The sequence below is a fragment of the Pleurodeles waltl genome, chromosome 1_2, assembly GCF_031143425.1.
Source record: "Pleurodeles waltl isolate 20211129_DDA chromosome 1_2, aPleWal1.hap1.20221129, whole genome shotgun sequence".
Taxonomy (NCBI): Eukaryota; Metazoa; Chordata; class Amphibia; order Caudata; family Salamandridae; genus Pleurodeles; species Pleurodeles waltl.
In genome coordinates this window covers 308,902,634-308,922,860 of record NC_090437.1, presented here as the reverse complement: position 1 = coordinate 308,922,860, position 20,227 = coordinate 308,902,634, and the positions used below count along the sequence as shown (strand labels likewise).

At 43.3% G+C, this 20,227-nt stretch overlaps 1 protein-coding gene across 2 annotated transcripts in view; it reads left to right on the top strand.

Annotated features, from left to right (window-relative positions):
• The first annotated feature begins 233 nt into the window (after positions 1 to 233).
• SNX30 (sorting nexin family member 30) overlaps positions 234 to 20,227 on the top strand; it is a 258,667-nt gene continuing 238,673 nt past the window's right edge. Inside the window, exon 1 of one of the 2 annotated variants that reach the window (XM_069238619.1) lies at positions 234 to 675. In XM_069238619.1, coding sequence (XP_069094720.1) covers positions 472 to 675 — 204 coding nt within the window. In that variant the 5' untranslated portion in view covers positions 234 to 471. The remainder of the gene's footprint in view (positions 676 to 20,227) is intronic. The other variant, XM_069238610.1, reaches the window with a different exon arrangement.

The following is a 20,227-nucleotide window of genomic DNA, read 5'->3' as shown; positions in this document are numbered from 1 at the left end:
AAGACTATTCTGAAGGGCCAGGGCACGAAACAAGTATTTGTTTCTATCAAAACAGAAAGTTATTGCATTGAAGCCTGCAAGTGCCACCTCAGCACTGCCTGTATCCTGGCGGGGGAGTTTATTACAGGAAAAAATACAAAATAAATATTTTTGAGGAAACTATTATACAATTTGACAAGTAGCTCGGCCCTCTCCTGTAGAAATCTGGCTTCAGGAAACAGCGGGATGAGAAGGGATCCCTGGGTGTCCCCAGCAGGGCTGCTTCCTGCTGGCGGTGAGACGGTGGGAGGGCAGGAAGGGGCAGGCCGCAGCGTCGGTGGAGGAGGAGCCCGGCAGCCGTCAGTCGCTGCTGGAGCGGCCCAGCAGCTGCCCTCGGTCTCCGCGCAGAGCCCTTCTCTCAGGAGAAGGAACTGCAGTGCTGCCGGCCAGCAGGAGGGGAGGGCATCGACCAGACCGCAAGGGGCTCCCGCCATGGCAGGCTCGGGCGGCACCCCCAAGTCCCTGCCCAGCTCCGGACAGAAGGGTCTGCACGACATCCACCACCCGCTGTCGTCTTCATCGTCTACCACGTCCACCTCCTCCTGGGGGGTAGGGGCCGAGGAGCCCCCCGAGGGCAGCCCGCGCCCTGCCACCAGCCCCGAGCTGCTGCTGCACAGCGGGGGCGTCGGGGACAAGGTAAGGGATGCTACGGGGACGCAGGTGGTGGGAGTGCGTGTTGAATCTATCTACAGCCCCCACAGTCTTCCACAAAACGTCCCCCCAACTGTTTACAACCCCAGACCCATTGGTTATCGTATTTTCCACATTTCCACGCATGTCTTCACTCCTTCCTGCATTTCCTCCCAACGCTGTAGCAGTTTTCCTTCCCTCCCTGCCTCCCCGTGCACAGGTCTCCGCTCCACCCTGCATCCCCTACCAGACCTCTACCACTCCTTTCCCTGTGCGGGGTCCCCATATAGTTCCGCGTAGCTGCACAGCTTGAGTGGCGTCACATTATTTTCTTGTTTCATTTATTTCTGCCTTTACAAGCAAGCTCGATTTCGCAATAGGGTATTTTAAAATGAGGCCTTCCTTACCAGCAGCATCACTTGTTTCCTACTTTTTGTTGAACCGCTGAGGCCGCAGGTGTTCGTGTGAAGGGTGTGCCTTTGTGTAGCGCTGGGTGTTGTAGCCATGCGGTTCGAAACGTTGTGAGTGGCAGCTGTTGCATTTGCCCTAACTTGGTAGTTTTATCGACGTCGGGAACATAAGCCTAGTAAGCCAGGAGGTTGAACATGTTTCTGATTGAGTGAATGTTTATTTCCCACTTCTAGTTGCCCAGTGGGTGGTGTTAGCCACCATTGCCTTTCGGATTTAACCGCATGCTTGCCTTGCATTTTGTCCTTAAACATATTTGGCAGTTGCCCTTTAATTCAATAAAGTTAAATGTACGAAGAAAGAGTGCTGCCCAACAAGGCCTAGTATAATATCACTGAAATCTTGTAAGTTCCTGTTTGGAGTATTTTATGCTTTTCTCTTTGCTGCCCATAAAAAAGGCGAGAGCTGAGCACTAAAATAGTCCTCCAACTATGAGTCGACGTGAAAACCGCCTTCAGGGCATAGGTGCTTTCCCATGGAACCTTGGCAGCTGTACCTGACAAGGTCAACTATGGTTCTAATGTAGCGTAGCTGCGGCGTCATGTTGATGTGTTGTGTTACATTAAGGCGCATTAATAATATTGTGTGAAAGTAGTACCACCTTAAACTGAATTGGCTCTTGACACAGAAATAATGCATATTGTTATTGGCCATAACACCTCTCCCTCCCCCTTTCACCATTAAACACCAAGTCCTGTTTTAATTTTCTTTCACAAGTGGCCTATGACTGGAAGTGTAAATAAAGATGATGTTGTTGTTTTTTGCCCAGGTATATGGTACCAAGGGCTTTTAGTGGGCCGGATCCACGTTTCACGTATTTACGTCCTTAAATTTACAAGCAAAACTAAACTATTTCTGTATGAATGTAAGACCTATTAGGGTAATCCATGTCATCAATTTAGTTCCTGTCTATATTTCACACGTTTTTACTTAATCTTGCATTTTCTAAGAGTGTTTGCTATTTTCATAATGCTGTATTTCTGTATATTTTTTTCCACCCAGCATATTACTCTTTTATAGTGTATAAACTAACGGAATCGCCTCCTGGTGTTGATAATGAGACAATGTAGAGAGCTCTGGGGTTAAGGATGAAGGCAGTGCCACTGTCGCACAGTGACTATCAGTGGGTCAAAAATGTGTTCTGATTTCGTGGCCATCCAATTCTTGGCTGCTCAGTTGTCGGGATATTGACAATGAGAAAGTAAAAGAAAAAGCAGTCCTTACAGGTGAGTGGGTGCCTTCTGTGTTTGGGTTGATAAAGTGAAGAAGATGGGAGGAAGTACATGGGGGGAGTGAAAAGAGGGTGGTGAAGGGGAAGGAGTTGCAAGGTATGTAGATGGACGAGATGTGGAGAGAACGAGCATTGGCAAAGCCAGTAGGTCTCACCTGCACAAGAGCAATTGGCCTTGCTTATATTTTTTAGCCATGTTGTTCACCAGCGTGACTGCGGTTCAGCATGGCTAAAAGTTAATGGCATAAAGGAGAGTGGCGTGAAGTGTCATAGAGTGGAATGGCGAAGTGTAGAGTAGGGTGTTGTAGACTGGAATAGCACAGAGTGTCCTGCACTGGAGCAAATTAGTGTGGAGTCATGTAAAGTGGCATACAATTGAGTGTTGTAGAGTGGACTGGTGTAGAATGCTTTGACGCAGTGTTGTAGAGTGGACTGGTGTAGAGTCCTTTGGCACAGTGTTGAAGTGTTTTTGGGATAGACTGCAGTGGTATTGAATTCAGCAGCGTACAATGCAGCATCGTAGAATGCAGTGGCATAGCTTACAGTGGCGCAGAGTAGAGTCAAGTGGCACAGCATGGAGTGGTGCAGAGTATAGTAACCTGGAGTGGTGCAGAGTCGAGTTTAGTGCCATGGAGTGCAGTGGCGTAGAGTAGAGCAGTGCAGAGTACATAGAGTTCAGTGGTGGAGAGTGCAATGTTGTGGAGCATCAGACTGCAGTGGTTTAGAGTACAGTGATGCAGAGTAGAGTGGTGCAGAGTAGATTAGAGTGGCATACAGTGCAGGGGCATAGATTTGAGTGTTACAGAGTAGAGTGTATTGGCGTAGAGTGTATTGACTTTGAGTGCAGTAGCATAGAGTGCAGAGTGGCATATAGTACAGTAGAGTGGAGTCGTGCAGAATAGATTCATGTGGCCTGGAATGGTGTGTGCTATAGGATAGAGTAGTACAGGGTAGATAGGCTAGTGTAGAGAGGCGTAGCGTGAAGTAGAGTGCAGTGGCATGGAGTAGTGTAGAGTGGAGTATTCATGGTGTGGTAGCAAACTGCCACTACAGACAACACATTTGCGTTTGAAATTACGATTACATTTGTGCAGACATAGTTTGTTTTCTGATAAAACTATAAGGTGTGCAGCTGAAAATGTGTAGAAATTATATCACCTAGTTTAACGATTCTTTCTGATCATATTAAAGTATTTGAATCCAACACACTTCAGAAGGAACAAAAAATGTGCTTCTTTTGTGCATTCATGATTCTGATACACTTACACAGTTCATTTAAATGTTGTGTGCCACAAAAAAAAACTCTTTCATACCCCCAGCATTCAGCAAGATTGTCGCATAAAGCCTCTTAGTTTGAAGTCAGAGAAAGAAAATTAACAAGCACCCTTGGAAGACAGTGTCTGACATTTGATCTTGGTCTTTGAATGCACAGCAAATGTGATGAGATGAGAACTAGATTTAAAGGCCTGTTAACAGAAAGCGAGATTGTGCAAGGATACCGTAAATTTGGTTTAGGCAACAGGCGGGACAAACTGAACCTGGATAGCCTAAAACAAATAAAGCCAGCAAATTGCAAAAAACAGAAAGTGTGAGTTACAAACCACAAAGCCAATTGTAATCAACAAGCAGAATGCATTCCTAGGTCAACTTTCTGAAAATCCCAAGATGTCTTTAGCAAACTAGATTGCTTTGCTGTCGGTAAGCTGTGACTTAAAAAGGGATCACATGCTTTACATAAAGTGAACATAACAGGAATGAATTAGCTTTCTGAACACCATTGCCCATTCCACATGCCTCACTCATGTTCAATTCACAGAACTGAAACATTTTCATCATTGTTGACAACATCATCATTGTTGTTCATTTATCTTCAATAGCTCACAACCATTTATAAAGTCAATAGTCCTGGTTGTTTTTAGAGCCTGTTTTAGGTGTATATCAGTTGTGTTCCATATCTAGATGCAATAACAGAAAGCTAAGAGAGACACCAAAATACTGTTCGGGTGACACACTATGGAAATCGCAGAAATTTAGTTTGTCGTTAGGCTGCATCCTTAATTATGCAGCATTTGCCCCTTTTAGAATCCCATCACTATTTCCATCCCACTCAAAGCTTAGATATTTTCCACCTTAGGAAGTTAATAGGCTGTGTATAGAGCAGGCACTTAACTCGCCCAGCTGTCATATCGGTTATTGGGTCTAAAAACTACGTTCCTGGAAACATCAATCACTTTGGAACCGTGTTCAGGTGATCGTGCAGCTTTCCAAAATCAACACTTTCCTGCCGCTTTCCAAAATCAACACTTTCCTGCCGATCAAGTATTTACGATCAGAAGATTTGGATAGTGTAACTGATGGTACGGGAATCGTTGTCAGGTTCAAGTGACATTTACCTTGCTTTATCCTCACCTTTGTTCCAGAATTGATATCAGAGGACATGAGAGGTAGGCAGTTTTCCAAGATTATTCACCATAATGGCAAGGCCTGCACTGTGCTGCAGATAGATGGGCAAATCCCCCTACCGCCAGAGAATCATTGTTTCTCTGCTTCAGAGTAACCTTTTAGAGACCCCCTGCATACCTCTAAAGGTAAGGGCAAAGACTGAACACATGCAGTACATACGCAGACATCTGTGTAGAAAAGAGCAGTGTTGAGGTGACTAGAACATAGCCGATCACATCAGTCTACAAATGCACGGAGACACCTAGTATACAGATAGTTTTGATGAAAACACAAGTCACTTTTCTAAAATAAAAATAATAAATGTTGCATCCTTTTTAATGGCGCATGGTGGGTGAGTACAGTAGAGTTTACCCAGACTGTGATGTCTACTTCAGTAATGCACAATTAGCTTCCTTCCACAATTTATGTAAGAGGAGCAAATCTAAGAGCTAGCAGCTTGCCAGGCCTAGCAAGAGCTGTTTGAGTTGAATGACTTCTCTTGCATACTGTAGGTTATAGTCATCTAGGGTCAATTCAGCCTTTCATCCTTCCAAAGACATCGAATGAATGCCATTGATTGTGAAATGGTAACACATGTTATACGTAGTGGTCATTTAGCTTAAATGAGCAGGTAGGAGAGCACTTTTTCACCACTTCCTTCACTCGACTGCAGAAGAATGTCCATTAGTTTGGACGGTCGCTGAAAAATATTTCTACTTTTGTGTTTCCTTTGCATGATAAACAGAAGAAAACGGCTGACAAGTGTTTTGCTCCTCGGCCTGGAAGCCTTGTAAAGCTGTTTCAGGGTTTGGAATGTCGTCGGTGGTCCTGTGACTTTGCCAATAACAAGTCCAGATCTGGAGAGCAGGTTTTGTGTGGCAAGCCTGGCGAGCCGTCCATAAGGGCTCACCTACTGGATAGTATTAGCTACCTAACCCAAAGACATGCCAGGAAAAGCTAATGAATAACTTTCAGTCATGTCTGCTGAACAGAAAGAGAGCAGTGTCCTGAGCGTCCATTGTTAGTGAGAGTAACGCGAGCCACAGCCCTTGTGGCTTTTAATCCCTGGGGTCCACCCAGGAGAGGCGATCTGCTGTTTGGCTTCGTGTGACTGCTTGCTGATTTTATCGTTGTGAGCAGTCCATGCCTTTTTCGGTGACCAAACCACTTGTTGGATCCTGGAGAGTACCTGTGTATGAAAGGGCGCTTCTGTACAGCAGAAGACTTTGCACGTTGCGTGCTCTGGGCTGCAAAAGTGCAAGTCGCTCTGGACCTTGTATTCTGTCTGATCTAACATTTGCATGCGTGTGCGTTTTTGCGGGGGGCTTGGCGATTTGTGAGTGGCACATTTTTATTTGAAAATCCCCCTTAAATTTAAGGCTAATAATCTGTGTAGTAATGCACATTTACATTTTGGATTTTATCCAGTTACCCTGTATTTTTTAGTTCATTTTTAGCTCGAGCATAGCGGAGCGCAAGACCTGTTTTTCCGACTGTTGGTATCTATGTGGACTTTGAACCACGGACCATCACTCACTGGTTAGTGGGCTTGCCGTTCAAAAATCATTTGACATTGGTAAATACTTTAGGGTTGTCCCTCCTTTCGGTTGTTTTGTTACCGCTTTGGCCATCGATCCTGTTACTTGAAAAACCTCACGTTTGCTGATACCTTTGACTGAAAGCAAACTTATTTTTCCTTTCGTGTCTCTCCTTCACGCACACGGTGGCCGTGGCGCTTTGAATTGACTTGCTTATGTCAACTGTTTTACTTTCCATGTTCGATTTATGTGGAAAAAAAAGTCCATTTAGGACATTGCAACAGTAATAGCTCTAATTCGAACAAACGAGAGACCAAACTGCATTGTAAATGCTTGTTAGGTTTGGCGTTAGTAATGAACTTTTGATTTTAGTAACATTATACTTCTAGAGGCTTTAAGCTACCCCTCTTCATCTGTGGTCTGATATTTTGTCATTCACACTTTCGTCTGCCCAGTAGAGCATGGAGCTGTAAGTAGAGCCCACTTCAGCCACTTGCTAACTTCACTTCGAAAGTTGCTCTTTTGCCTTTTTACAAGCGCTCTTCAGTGCCAGGCAGTACTATGGCAATATTTTCCTTTTTTGTAATAGAAGAAAACATATTTTTGCTATTACCCAGTATTTTTCAATATTTTAAATTGACAAAGGCCCGACAGTTTCCCCAACAATAGTTCAAAAGAATATCAAAACAAGCCTTGACAAAGCCAAAAGACTGGCACCTTACAGCAGACGTTTGCTTTGCCGATGCTTGGCTATGTTTTCAAAGTGTTTCCAGCCAGGGCCTTTTCTTTCTGCGGTTGCGTGGCCAGGAAGCCGTGAAAACTGCAGAGTGCAATACAGCATAAATCTCGTCATCTGTAATGTGTGTATGTAAGAAGAGTGTCTCGCGTGCTTCCGTTGGTTATTTAAGTGATGAATGGATGAACACATTTCCCCTTGTGTAGCTTCTCTGAAACTACTCAGTTCTTGCTGATGTCTCGCGGAGACTCAAGAGCCTCGTGCAAGGTTCGCGGATGCTGCAGGTGTCTACGTTCTGCATCTGCAAATGTACCGAAGACATCCTTGTAAATTATTCTGTGCGAGCAAAAAGTGTCGTCTTATAATGTCGCATGGAAAAATGGTTCTTACCCACGCAGGTTTTTCGCACATAAAACTCTTTCTCCCTCTCAAAGTGTAATAGGAAAGTATTTTCATGGAGTTATTTTTTCTGATAAGCCCTCCGACGTGTTTGCTTCCATATTCTGTACTCCATCTAGCTAAAATTGCAGGAAGTCTAAATTGATTGATTAATTGTTGCAATAAAAAGTTGTCAGAACCGTTCAGTTTTAGTTCTGGCACCAGTCAGCTTTAGCTGCTGGTTGATGCAGGGCATTGGGTCGGTCCTCATCATCCTTTGGGCTCTTTGCGTAAGCCCCCTTCGGTGCCGGACACTTCCACCCCTTAGGGACAGAAGCAGAAAGAACAAAGTCAGCAAATGATCGTATGACTTGAGAGACAGGAAGGGGGTTTGTGCTGCAAATGATTGCAGCGCGGAAGTTTTCAAATAGATATTGGGAAATGCAGCAGCTTGAACATCTAATCTCAGAAAACAAAACCTCAGCCCAAGCAGTACATGTACTTTAGATTACATTAAGCAGTTGGCAAGCATAACAGAATAAACCTCTATACTTGTATTTAGTAAGGATGTTGCACCTCGGCCTGACCTTCAGTCCCTCCCCAAACCTTTGACCCAACACTAGCTCTGGACCTAACCGCGCTACCGGAGCCCTCACTCCACCTTTTGCTTTGGAACCTTCTAACAAATGTTACTTTGGATTCCCCAGGTTGACATTGCGGTGGCACGTTGGTGTCCTAACCACCTTCACATCTCCCACCTCAGAATTGTAGCGCACACTGCATCTCTTCAGCGTATAAAACTTCTACCTTCAGCTCCCCCTTGACATAGCGTCTTTTGAAACTGTTGACCACAAAATATAACTACAAGTCCACAGCGCGTAATGGTTTGAAAGAACTGCCATACATTAGTCCTATTTGTTGCATCACAATGTATTAAAATTTAAAGCTAGTTAACCATAATGAAGCATAAGTTGAGTCCACAGAAGACCGTTGTTACTCTTGCGCTCCTCTGATGACAGGAGTTAAACACAGAATCGATAAATCGTCTCAGACATTGGCCTCTCATCCAAAAACTGCCACGCCAGCAAACTCTCTTGGCTTTAGACGTGATTAGTTTCTTCCCATTGATCTTCACATTGAAGAGATGGCCAAAAGCACCAAATTACAATTCAGATTGACTTTAATATAAAAGCCTTCCTTCCTAAACAAGGACTTAAATTGGAGAAAGAAACTCTAGTAATCTTGCGCATCAATCATGTTAATATGATTGTGAGAGTTCTTCCCAAGCCTTACCCAGCCCTTTTTCAAGGGGTCCTCCATGCTTGAACTTGCCTGTTCTCAGGAACAAAACAAGCATTTTCAAAGCCAAGAGGTGTGGTGTTGACCACTGACATTTTGTAATGATTTTTGAAAAACTTTGTTGTTGGGAGAGATGCCTTGACATCCTCCAAAAAATAAACACACATGCTTTGGCTAAAAGCAAACATATTGTTTTGGTCTTACAACCCCACATTGCCATAGAACTCCCGGCTCTTAAGGGAAGTACTTTGTGTGTGGATTAGGGGTGGCTGAAGAATTCTGCTCTGCCAGCGGAGTTCGCTGAGTTTTCCCCACTGCGTGCTCTGTGCAGTTACAAAAAGCTCTGCGAAGTGAAGGGAGCAGAGTTTTTTTTTTTCTCTTGCACGGCTCACCAGTGTTAAGTTGGCAAGTGAGAAAAATCGCTAAGTTGATGATCGAGATTTCTTTTCTGCTTGCATTGAGGAAGCTGCTGCTTGCGTTGAGGAGGCTGCTGCTCAAGTAGAAACCCTACTTGAGCTGCAGAAATAAGTTAACTCCCTCTGGTGCTCCCCGTGATGCAGTTTGCTTTGATTTTACAGCACAGGAGAAACTCCTGGCACTGAAAATCAGCGTCAACAGTGTGACTTACCCAAACTCTGCTGATCACAGAACTCCACGTAGCACGGTGCGTAGTTCCGTGTAGCAGAAATCCGCAGACTCCGCCCAGGCCTAGTGTGGATGTACTTCTTGGGAAAGAGAAGAATCTTGTTACTGACAGTGAAGTTAGACCTGATTCACTATCTTATGTAGTGGGAGGGAAAGAAGAATGTCAGTGACACAATCATGGTCCAATGGAATAAGAGGAATGACTGAAAACCCCTACCAATAAATATATTATACATATCATTTTAGTAAACTCTATAGGTCTTGGATAGCACAAGCCCTAAAGATTTACGTCTGGTAAGCCTGTTATTAAATGCATAAGTTGGCTTTCCCTTAAACGGCACTCTTTGTACAAGACTGCCTACACCAGATACACCGTTATCTACTTTTACACCCCCCCATACACTCTGAAAAACTGCAGGCAGTAAAAACAGTGCTCACTATCCTAGAGTACCCGTTTATTTGTGAGAAGAGGCGATACACGCCTTTCGTTTGAAGAATTGCAGGTGCTCGGTGCCTGACATTCCTACCCATTTATGGTACCGGTATGTAATCAAAATTTCTTTATGGTCGAAAATGGAGTCGGAAGCCCTTTCCAAGCCTCAGTTTTCAATGTCTAGAGCAGAAACAAGAACCCCTGTTGCCTTCTTTAAACATACCATCCCATCCGCCTGTGGGTTTTGGAATTGCCCGCAAAGCTTTTCTCTGTAATTTCTAAACATTACACTATGTCCCATGCAGAGGTATGTTCTGTTTATGTGCACGAAAGGCTGATAGTATACACTTTCAACCAATGATTACAGAAAAGAGGTGGAGTTGACGTGTGGCTAATAAGGGAGAATTTGAGGCCGAGTTTTCAACCAAGAACTGTATTTATACGGTTATAAAATAGCTTGGAAACTGAGTTATTTTTAAACTGATGTTTAAGGTCAGACCAATTTCTTTAAAATCTGTGTACAAAGTGATTTGCGAGGCAAGGAGCCTCAGACAGGAAGCACCATTCCTAATTATTTTGTGTTCTTTAATGTATCAATGTGTAGCAAATGTGTTGTGAATTCCTCCTCTGGGTGCGGTAGTGGTTGAGGCAGCTGCACCACAGACCAGATCTGGGCCTGCTCGTAGCTTAGTAAGAACTGGGCCAAAAATGTTTTAAACATTTCATTTGGTAAACCACCTAGGGTTGGTTCAGAGAGGAGCCTATAGTTTTGCTGGCCTAAGCGAAAAAGCCCAAGTAGGCCATTCTCCTCGCCTCTTGCCTGTCCTCACACAAACCTATCCATGTACACAAGAAAATCAACATGTTAATTATTTAATAAGAATATTAAATCTTTACCTAATTTAACACAGTTGCGCGTTTGTTATTCTGCTCACTAGTTATTTAAAGCTATCGCAAAGGCAACCTGAACATTCAGTTTGAGGCAGAGCACACGCTAACCTAAGCTTGCACTTTTCACAGGTCGCCTTTAATTGACCGCATGCCTGGACATGTTGGCGTGTAGGTGAAATGATTGTGTCCTTATTCAGTAGATAGTGTCACATACTAACAGAGAAATGACATCTAATTATGCAATTAAAGGTTCTGCTCTTAGGCAGGTGTCACTTTTCACAACTGGCTGTCTTTAGGGTGTTGTCTTAGTTTTGCCAGCCTAGGACACTTTGGGCTTTAATTACATAACAAGTTAATAACTTGAAACAGAATAAAAACTCAACGTTTTTAAAGGAGAGAAGGAATCTATAAATCAATACTGTGGTCGAATAACCCCCGCTAAAAAGCTTAATGCTCTGAATGTAAAAAAAAAAACCAAAACACAGCTATTATGGCAGACCTACCAACCAAGGTATATTTTCCAGTATCTACATATAGAGAGAAGCCGGCGGGCCTTTGTTGAAGAGGTGGGATTATGGACCCTTTTCTTTGCCTGAATAGCCACAGCTACCCTCCCCCACAGCAATAAGGAACTCACTTGGCACCATCTCCCATGTACTGGGAGCTTTGAATTGGATCCCGGCTGAGCCTTCACACCTGGGTTGAAAACACTTTTGTGCTAAGGTTTGCAGCTCATTGTGTGATTGTGCCCGTGCACCATGTGGCTGTGTGATGAGGCATGAAACCGTGTGTGGCACTGTGTGAGTTGGCACACCTGTTGAGGTTTTAGGCAGCCATGAGTAACCTTGTTTTCGACCCCAGTTCAGTTCATTAAGCTTCATCTACAGTCGGCTATTACCTGTCTGTTGGACAACACCATGAGGCAGATGTATCAAATGGTTTTGTCCATTCTGTGTCTATGGAAAAATGTTTTCATACATATGGCCCTATACTTGTAGTCTGTTTTTGGTTCACCCCTTGCTTACCACTGGCTGGCTTTGTTGTTAATCTCAATTGCTTCATATTCAGTAGCTTGCCATTGTCTTGTGTTTGTTCCTCCCCTGGAGCATAGCTTATTTACTGTCCTTTTCATAGCATGACTTGTCCTTCCACTGCTTATCTTCAGGGAACCAAACGACTTTTTACTTTTTCTTTCAGCACTCCATTGGAGTGTTTGTGTGTGGTTTTGCCTTCTCTCTCATGTGCTGCTTCCCTACTCAAATCTCCCCGCCCCCAGCTCATCAGTTGCTGCAACCTCCCCTTCTTGCTTTTTTCTTTAATATTTCACCTCCCCACTAAGCCTGCAAAAACTGCCCAGTTGCTCCCCCATGCCTCCACCTGCACCTCCCCTTTTCCCCTCCATTTCCTTGATGTGTTCTTGTATATTTCTTTTTTTTTTTGGGAGGACCAACAGCTGCAGTGTGCTATTGAATTGCTCCTTTCCCTATATTGCACATTACAAAAAATTACTGCTTCAACTATCTTAAAAGGATAAACTGTAATTGTATTGTAATTGCATTTAAATATCGCCTGCTACCTTTGATGAGGTGTTGAAACTATTTATACCAAGCAGCACCCTGCTCTAGAAAAAAAGGTTAGTAGTTAGTTCATTGTTATCAGTTGTTAAAATGGGTTTGTCTGCACAAGCAAACTATTCCATACGTTCAGTTCATTTTCTTTGTGGTGGATTACAATTATTAGGAATTATGTGTGGTATTAGTGAGGAATGGAGTATGAGTTCATGCAGATATTTGGTAAAGTTAATAGATGAGTTAGAGGAGATCTGGTATTGTTAGGTTTCATAGGTATGACTTTAAAAAATGAGGGCTCATGATCCTTAAAATGAATTGTGGACAATTGCAGATATACATTAATGGACATGATGGCAAAGATGCATATGAGCTTGTGTTCAGAGAGAGGAGGCATGCAAGGGCGGAAAGGGAAGGACAGTGCCATTTGAAAGAAACAAACGAGGTGACAATCGGAACTTTTAAGTAAAGGTCAGCTTTTCATGCAGGATTTAGAAATATAGAGAATACTTTCTAGATAGCACTTGAGGATACACGACTGCAGGGAGAAATAGCATAATTTGCATGCAATAGTTTTATATCATGTACTTTTGATAGGCACTAGAATAAGGTGAAAAGTCTGTCCACTTTAGGCTACCATTAGACCACTGCTCCAGCAAGGTCAATTCAGGGTTTGGAAGTACGAAGTAATGCCTGAACTCGAACAATGGGAATATAAAGAGTTTTCGGCAGTGTTCGAAAGAAAAAGTAACCTCAGGATCCCAACAATGTGAGAAAATATGAGTAAATAATTCTTACATTGAGAAGGAGCGTCTGCAAATGCTGGGATGGATGTCTTGTGATGTTCATCCTCCCGTTTGGCTCACAGTATCAATATAAAATCAAAGTGGGTTCGGTTTGGGTGCCTCTGGTTGCAGCATGGCACTAGATGTAGTGCAAGGACCGTTTCCCCCCAGACAACAGAAGTGTATGGCCTTCGTTCCTGTCGCTGGAGAGTGGAGATACAGACACTAAGGTGAGCAGAATGGCGTCTGGACCCTGTTGTTGGCAAGCGGCTGCTGATTAATTTTCCTGAAGTACTGCCCCTTGGCAGAGGGTAGCAGGAACGGCACGACTGCAGAAGATAAGGACCAGATTTTATTCCTTCTTGATCACAGCCAAATGCAGGAACTCTCATCCGTCTGTGCGTGCTGCAGGCCAGACACCAACCCACTGTGAGCTTCTCCCTTTTTCAGTTATAACTAAAACTAGGTCTTCAAAGCTAGGACAAAAAGTTAAAAATCGTAAAGAGTACAATAAAGAGCTAACAAGATGTTTAAAATGCAATACCTGTTAAATAAAAAAATGTAAAGCTACATCTTTCTAGTGCAAGATTTAATACAGTATATATTTATATATTGTTCATGAACAAATGTGCCAAAACCGATTTCAATAAAAACCATTCATAACTGGTAAACTAATATTTTGACTACGGTAGCTAGACTTTTTAAATAAAGCTTCAAACTAAAGAAGTTGACAGCTCTTAGATACATACAAATGTCTTAGCTCTCTCCTAATCAATAGACATGTAAATAAAATATTAACTTGTTAAACGTGCAACCAATGGTTTGGTTTTTAGAGCTGGTTAGAATGCCCATTTTAAAGACAAAGTGGCATGCACTCATGACAGACACTTAGCGTCTTGTGATTTGATTTTTGTGACATGCTCTTTTGTTTCACATTGTAGGCTGGATGGGGTTTTGGTTGCTTCGTGATCTAATGAGCCTTCTTTCCCAAAATCTAATACTATGATATATCCAACCATTACATAAACAGCTGTGCATTCCTGTAACCAAGGGGTCAGGGCATTCTAGAATTCTCATCCCCATGTTCATGCAGCCACATACCCTTATCCTGCTCGCGCACTGTTTTGCTTTCACTAATGACAGAGCTGACAAAAATCTCTGAAATGCACTTCTCAGTTCAAAGAAGACATTCATTATTATTTCATCACGAGGTTTCTAAAAAAGGAGGTTAACAGATTGAAAGCACACGTTTAAAAATAGTCACAGCAATGAAATGAAAATATACCAAAATGATTCTCAACTGCAATGTACACATGAAATGTATGTAGTTATGATTATACAAAGCAAAGAATAAAAAAAAAAAAATCTTCACAGTAGGGCCTGCCAAGCTCTTCATCTTTCTCATGCCAGCAAGAAGATGACCCCGTTCAACTGCGAGAAAAAGATCTCCACCCTCCCGGCACAGATATGTCAGGCATTCGACGTCTAATCCTGACTGAGGTCTTGGAAATTCCATCGCTACTGAGCAGGGCCACCTTTTTATATCTTAAAGAACAGAAGGGCTTTCTAGAAAAAACCCTCCCATAAAAAATAAATATTCAAACTTGCTGGCTAATGTAGGTCTGAGTTGAAAGAAACAGGTTGGAACTGGCCAGTCTCCCAAATTGTCTCTCTCAAGGCCAAACCGTTCCCTACTTGCACAAAAAACAGAAGTCTGGTACATTCTTATTGTACTGACTGACTAACTGTTCGGTGATAATATGTCCTAGCTCTTCGGGTAGAAAGAATACGAAAACAAGCACAGTTTACAATGTGGGAAAACACATACGGCTTCAACATAGCTATGTCTAACGCTATGATAAAATCAATAGGCATCTAAACTGAATACAAAATGTAATCTGAAATTGGTTAACACTAGACAACTAATCCAGGTGCAAAGTAATGCAACACAAAGTCAGTGGTCAAAACACATATTTCACTACATTTCCACCCATTGATCAATGACTTTGTACTTTTCTCTTATTAAAAAAAAAAGTCATCATAAGCAAACCAGGTTTGCATTGTATACATAAACATAATGAAAGGATAAAAGCAATCACTGTAAAGCAATAGAAGTGGATTAACGTATTGATCTTATAAACAGTTAAACCAGACACACCTACAATGAAAAGACTGAAGCTTATATATTCTGAATGGGATAATGACTGATTGAATAGTGCCTCTAGGATAGCACGTTGGCGTAGAATTAGATGAAAGCATCATGAGCTCTAATCATGTAAAGGTACACGGTCCATCTGAAAGGTTTGCTGGAATATAAGTGTTCCCATATGTGAATAGTCAGCCAACTGGCAACTTAAACATGCTTAATGAAACTGGCAGCAGTCATCAGATGATAGCAAGCCATGGGTTAGTTCCAGTGGAAAAATGTAATCAAACAGGTTGCCAAAACATCCATGGTACTCTGTTTTGTTTCCATGTAGAACTTGAATCTGTGAAGCACAATTAGCACTGAATGGATCCATAGGTTTTGTACTTTAAAAGCAGCAGGAGCGTTGCACAAAGGTTATCAATCAGGTTCAAGTTGGGGGTGCAGTCCCTCCCCCGACCCCACACACAAACGCCCGAAGGGAGACCACACAGCACACTCATGGTCAGTGGCAAGTCGCAGTAAGATCTGTAAAAGAAACAAGTATGATTTTTCTTGCAAATAACATTTGTTATCTGAAATGTGCTCTCGTTTTTCCTTTCCTTGTTTTATGATCAGCAGGACTTTATTGGGGCCCTTGGCTATAATTTCTTCAGGTTCTGAATGGCCATTTGGGGATTCAACCCACACCTTAGCACTGAGGTTTTTTATCTGCTGAATCACAGCTTCCCTTTCCTTGCACTGTCAGAAGGGCTGTGGCAGTCCCCTTCCTTACCAATCCTCCATCCACTGCACTTATGACAAGTTGGACAATTCTATCTCCAATCTGTATAAATAAATCAGATTCTCCACTATTTAACAGAATAGCTTTGATTTCTATCTGTCCTGGTAACTTTCCTGTCCCCAATTGATCTTTGACTGTTTGTGGGACAGATCTCTGTTGTGTGTGCTGACAAATAGGATATTGCAAAATCACAGTTTTGATCAAATCTAGGGGAATGTGCATCTCTCTAATCTCTGCCCACCTGTAAGTGGCTTTTTCTCATAGGTGTCCATATTTCTGGTGCGCCCACTTAGCCATCCCCACCAAGTCAGAATTCTGGGTTGACACTTCTGTCTCTGAACTTTTGTCTTTGTCGTCTGCAAGGGAATTGAACCAGCGTTCTAGTGAGTCAGTGGGACAATGAGCATCTATGACTTTTTCTGTTCCAACATTTCCCAGATTTTGCTGCCACAACTCTTTGCTACACACCTCCTTTGAATGAATGAACCAGGTATGTGCATGCCACGTGGAAAGCCAAAAGCCAAGCCATTGGCACTGGACCAAGATTCAGTGTAAAACTGACACGTCCTGAGCAGCTCTTGCTTTAGAGCGTGACACACAGTGTACGACTCTGCATGTTGGCTACTTTTTCCTTCTCCTGTGGTGGTCAACAACTCTTCAGTAACTGGATTGTATGACACTGCTTTCCAATGTCTTTTAGTATCCACGTATTTGAATGAATCCTTAGTAAAACAAACATGCTTCCTATCCTCATGGGACAAGAATTAAAACGGCACACACATCCATCTCGATCTTAAGGTGCAGCTTGCTTCAGGGGTGAGTGTAATGTTAATGACTGCAAGTACGCTGAATAAAATGACTTTCATGGGGTGTATTCATAAGAAAAGCTGGATGATTTTCATCATAAGTGGGAAATGTGACAGAGGGTAGCTCCAGCTAACGATTCACGCTAGGTGTCCGAAAATCAAACCATCATAATTAATGCCCCTCTACTTTATACTATGAAACTGACAAAGCAACTCCAAAGCACATCAGATGAAAGTTCGGGCTGTAGATCCATCATAATGAAGTCAACAGATCTTTAACACAAAGGGCATCATTTTGAGTTTTTGGATGGGAAAGCCCGTCTGCCAAACTCCCGACAGGGTGGCCACCGCCGTAGTGGCGACCACCCCCCAGACCTATTGGGTGTTTCCTGCTTGGCTGATGGGGTGAAAACTCGGTTTCCACCAGTCAGACTAGTGGGAAACTGGGTCCACGTTGTCTTCGGCTCAAAACTGAGCCGGCGGCAGTGCTGTCACCTGTAGGATGCACCAGTGCCCTCTCAATGCTCACTGTCTGGAGAACAGACAGTGAACATTGTGAGACTGCTGGGTGGGGGACCCCTGCACTGCCCATGCCAAATGCATGGGCAGTGCAGGGGTCCCCCACCGTGGCCCCCTACACCTGTTCTCCGCCAGCCTTTTCTTGAAGGTGAAACCGCCATTAAAAGGCTGGCTGAGTACAAGGTTGTAATCTGCAGGTAGCGCTGCTTGCAGCACTGCCCTGGCGGATTACATTTTCCACCTGCCGCCAACCCGTTGAAGTCTTTTAGTTGATATGCACATTTCTGGACATTAAGCAGGCGTATGCTGCAACAGTAAAGTCACAGCTCGGGACAAAGTGCGGTCTGTGGAGTTATTACTGCTACAGGATTGGAAAAATGGGGTGGGTCCAAAGGTGCCTACCTTATTTTGTTTAAATGATAGAACCAGATTAAACATACAAATCAGTGTATCTATCTCAGAGCCAAGAAGAGATGAGCAAACCTACAAGGCAACGCTCCTAAACTTAAATGCTTTAAAGAAGATCCATATAAAGCATCGGCAGTTCTCCTCCACTAAACATCTCCCTATGATAAGCACTACATAGACTGTGACAATTCTGCATTGACTACACCTGCAGCATGTTTATAACTAAATTTTACACTGAAAAATTTGCTATAAAATATACATTTTTGCTGGGCGTTTAAAATACACCTGCCACTAGATCACGTAGCTTTTTCCGAGAACTCTGTAGGAGAGTGATCGGAGTTTCACAACAGCAAGCAACTATATGTGTGCAATCAAGACCACTGTGCTATACTGCACAAGCAGAAACTACTACATTAGCTGATGCAGATGGAAAACATTGCATCTACTCAGACCTTATAACCATTTCAAAAACGCAAAATGAATTCAGCTTCTACTCCAGGTTTGGAGGGCAATTGTAGCAGCACTTTTTGTATTTTTCACGTTGTTTTTTATGTTTTTGTGGCCTAAATGTGAGAGTTGGTGACTTTGGACCTAGTGGACCAGGTTTGAGTCCCAGCTCCTGCAATTCTGAGAAAACAACTTAATTTCCCTGTGTCTAAATGTGTGTATGTAGGTATAAGTATATATATAATAATATATACATATATTCAGGGAAAACAGATAAAAACTCTGCCTTCTGCACAGGAGAGCTGCTTGACTGATCTCTCTTGCAGAAAGCTGAAGGCTGTCAGCTCCCACTAAGCAAAAGCAAACAGCTGTGTCCCGGATGTGGGCACCCTGGGACATCGTAGGAGTCGGCCTTGGGGTGGGCAGTCTCCAGGGCCATCAGTGGCTCCTCCAATGAGTATGGCCCTGGGAAGGCTGTGGTCCCCAGTGCTTGGGGTGTCTGAAATGGACCCCCTTCACTTTTTTATTGTAGCCCCGGGTGGGGGGGGGGGTGGTCCCCTGGGCTGTGAGGCCGCTGCATGTCCACCCCCGATTCAATTGGATTTAAGCCCGGGGAGGTGGCGGTCCCTGGGGCTGCAGGGGGTGCTGCTGGCCCCCCACGTTCAGTTGGATTTAAGCCCCCAGGAGGTGGCGGCCCCTGGGCTGCAGAGGGGCCTCGCGGCCCCCGCATCAAATTACTATAAAGCCCCGGGGAGATGTTGGTCCCCGGGGCAGCTGTGCAGCCGCGCGCCCTGCACCAACTTACTATAAAGCCCCTGGCAGCCCCCGCATTAAATTAGCAATGCCCCCGGGACTTGGCCAACCCGGTATCTGCAGATCTAGCAAGCATGGGAGCCCGCGCTTGTTGTTGTTGGGTTTTTATTTTATTTATTTATTTAAAAAAAAAATACAAATAGCAGTTAAAATATCTAGGTAGGGGTGGGGAGCAGGGGGAGCAGCAACAGAGCTATGGGGCCAGGGTGACTGTACCCTGGCCCATCTTGTGTTTTTTATACTTTTTTTTCTGGGACTGTGCTGCTGAAGAGTCCCAATATGGCTGCCAACATTTCCTTGTTGAAGTGCTGGCAGCCAGTCAGATCTCAGCACAAGATTGTAAGGGGTTGCGACTCCTTTGTGTTCAAATTTGGGTTTTCATTAATTTCTCTGAAACTACTGAACTGAGGTACACCAAATAACACGCATTTGCAATGCAATAGGTCTCACAGTTACTTGAGTTGGAGCTCTTGGCATTGTAAATGCTTAACCGGACTTTTTTTTGCCACATTAATTGGTCAACCCTACTGTGTATTTTGGTCCTTTTTACCACATATTTCCAGTGGCCCTGTATGTAACTAAAGGGGTAGTAGGCCTACTCGAATATTTTTTTAAACAAGTCCCTTAAAACGCAAACTACTCCCGGGTGCCAGACATATTTACTTGGCAGTTGGTACAAGTGGCATTGCCTGTGGGGCAATGAATAAATAATTGTACTCTAAGAATGCGTGCTTAGTAGATCACTGTCCCTTAACTGCAGTCTGGGGTCTCAAACAAAACGCACATGATTTTTGACATGCTTGAGAGCCACCTCACATGATACTAATGATCCTCAGTCGGAATTGAACTGAAATATTAGTTATAAATATCGACCATTGTGCAGCATAATCAACTAAGTGCTCTTCGAGGTTACTTTTATAAATCTACGCACACACAGCTCAAGTTTCACAGATTCAAATGTGTGTAGTCCATCTAGTCCGGTTTCTGCTTTGTATTCGCTGCCTGTATCACGTTATAAAAATAAAAGTACAAGTCCCAGAATGCAAAGCTGAAACATAAACAAAATGAGCGAATCACACATCGAATTAGGGAGCTGAACAAGTTTGTAAATACTGCTCCAAGGGCTCGTTTACTGCTTGTATCACGCTACACAAATGTGAATATATGTGCTGCAAATAAAGTGTACTAAGCCGATGCAACTGCGTATAATGTAAAAATGTC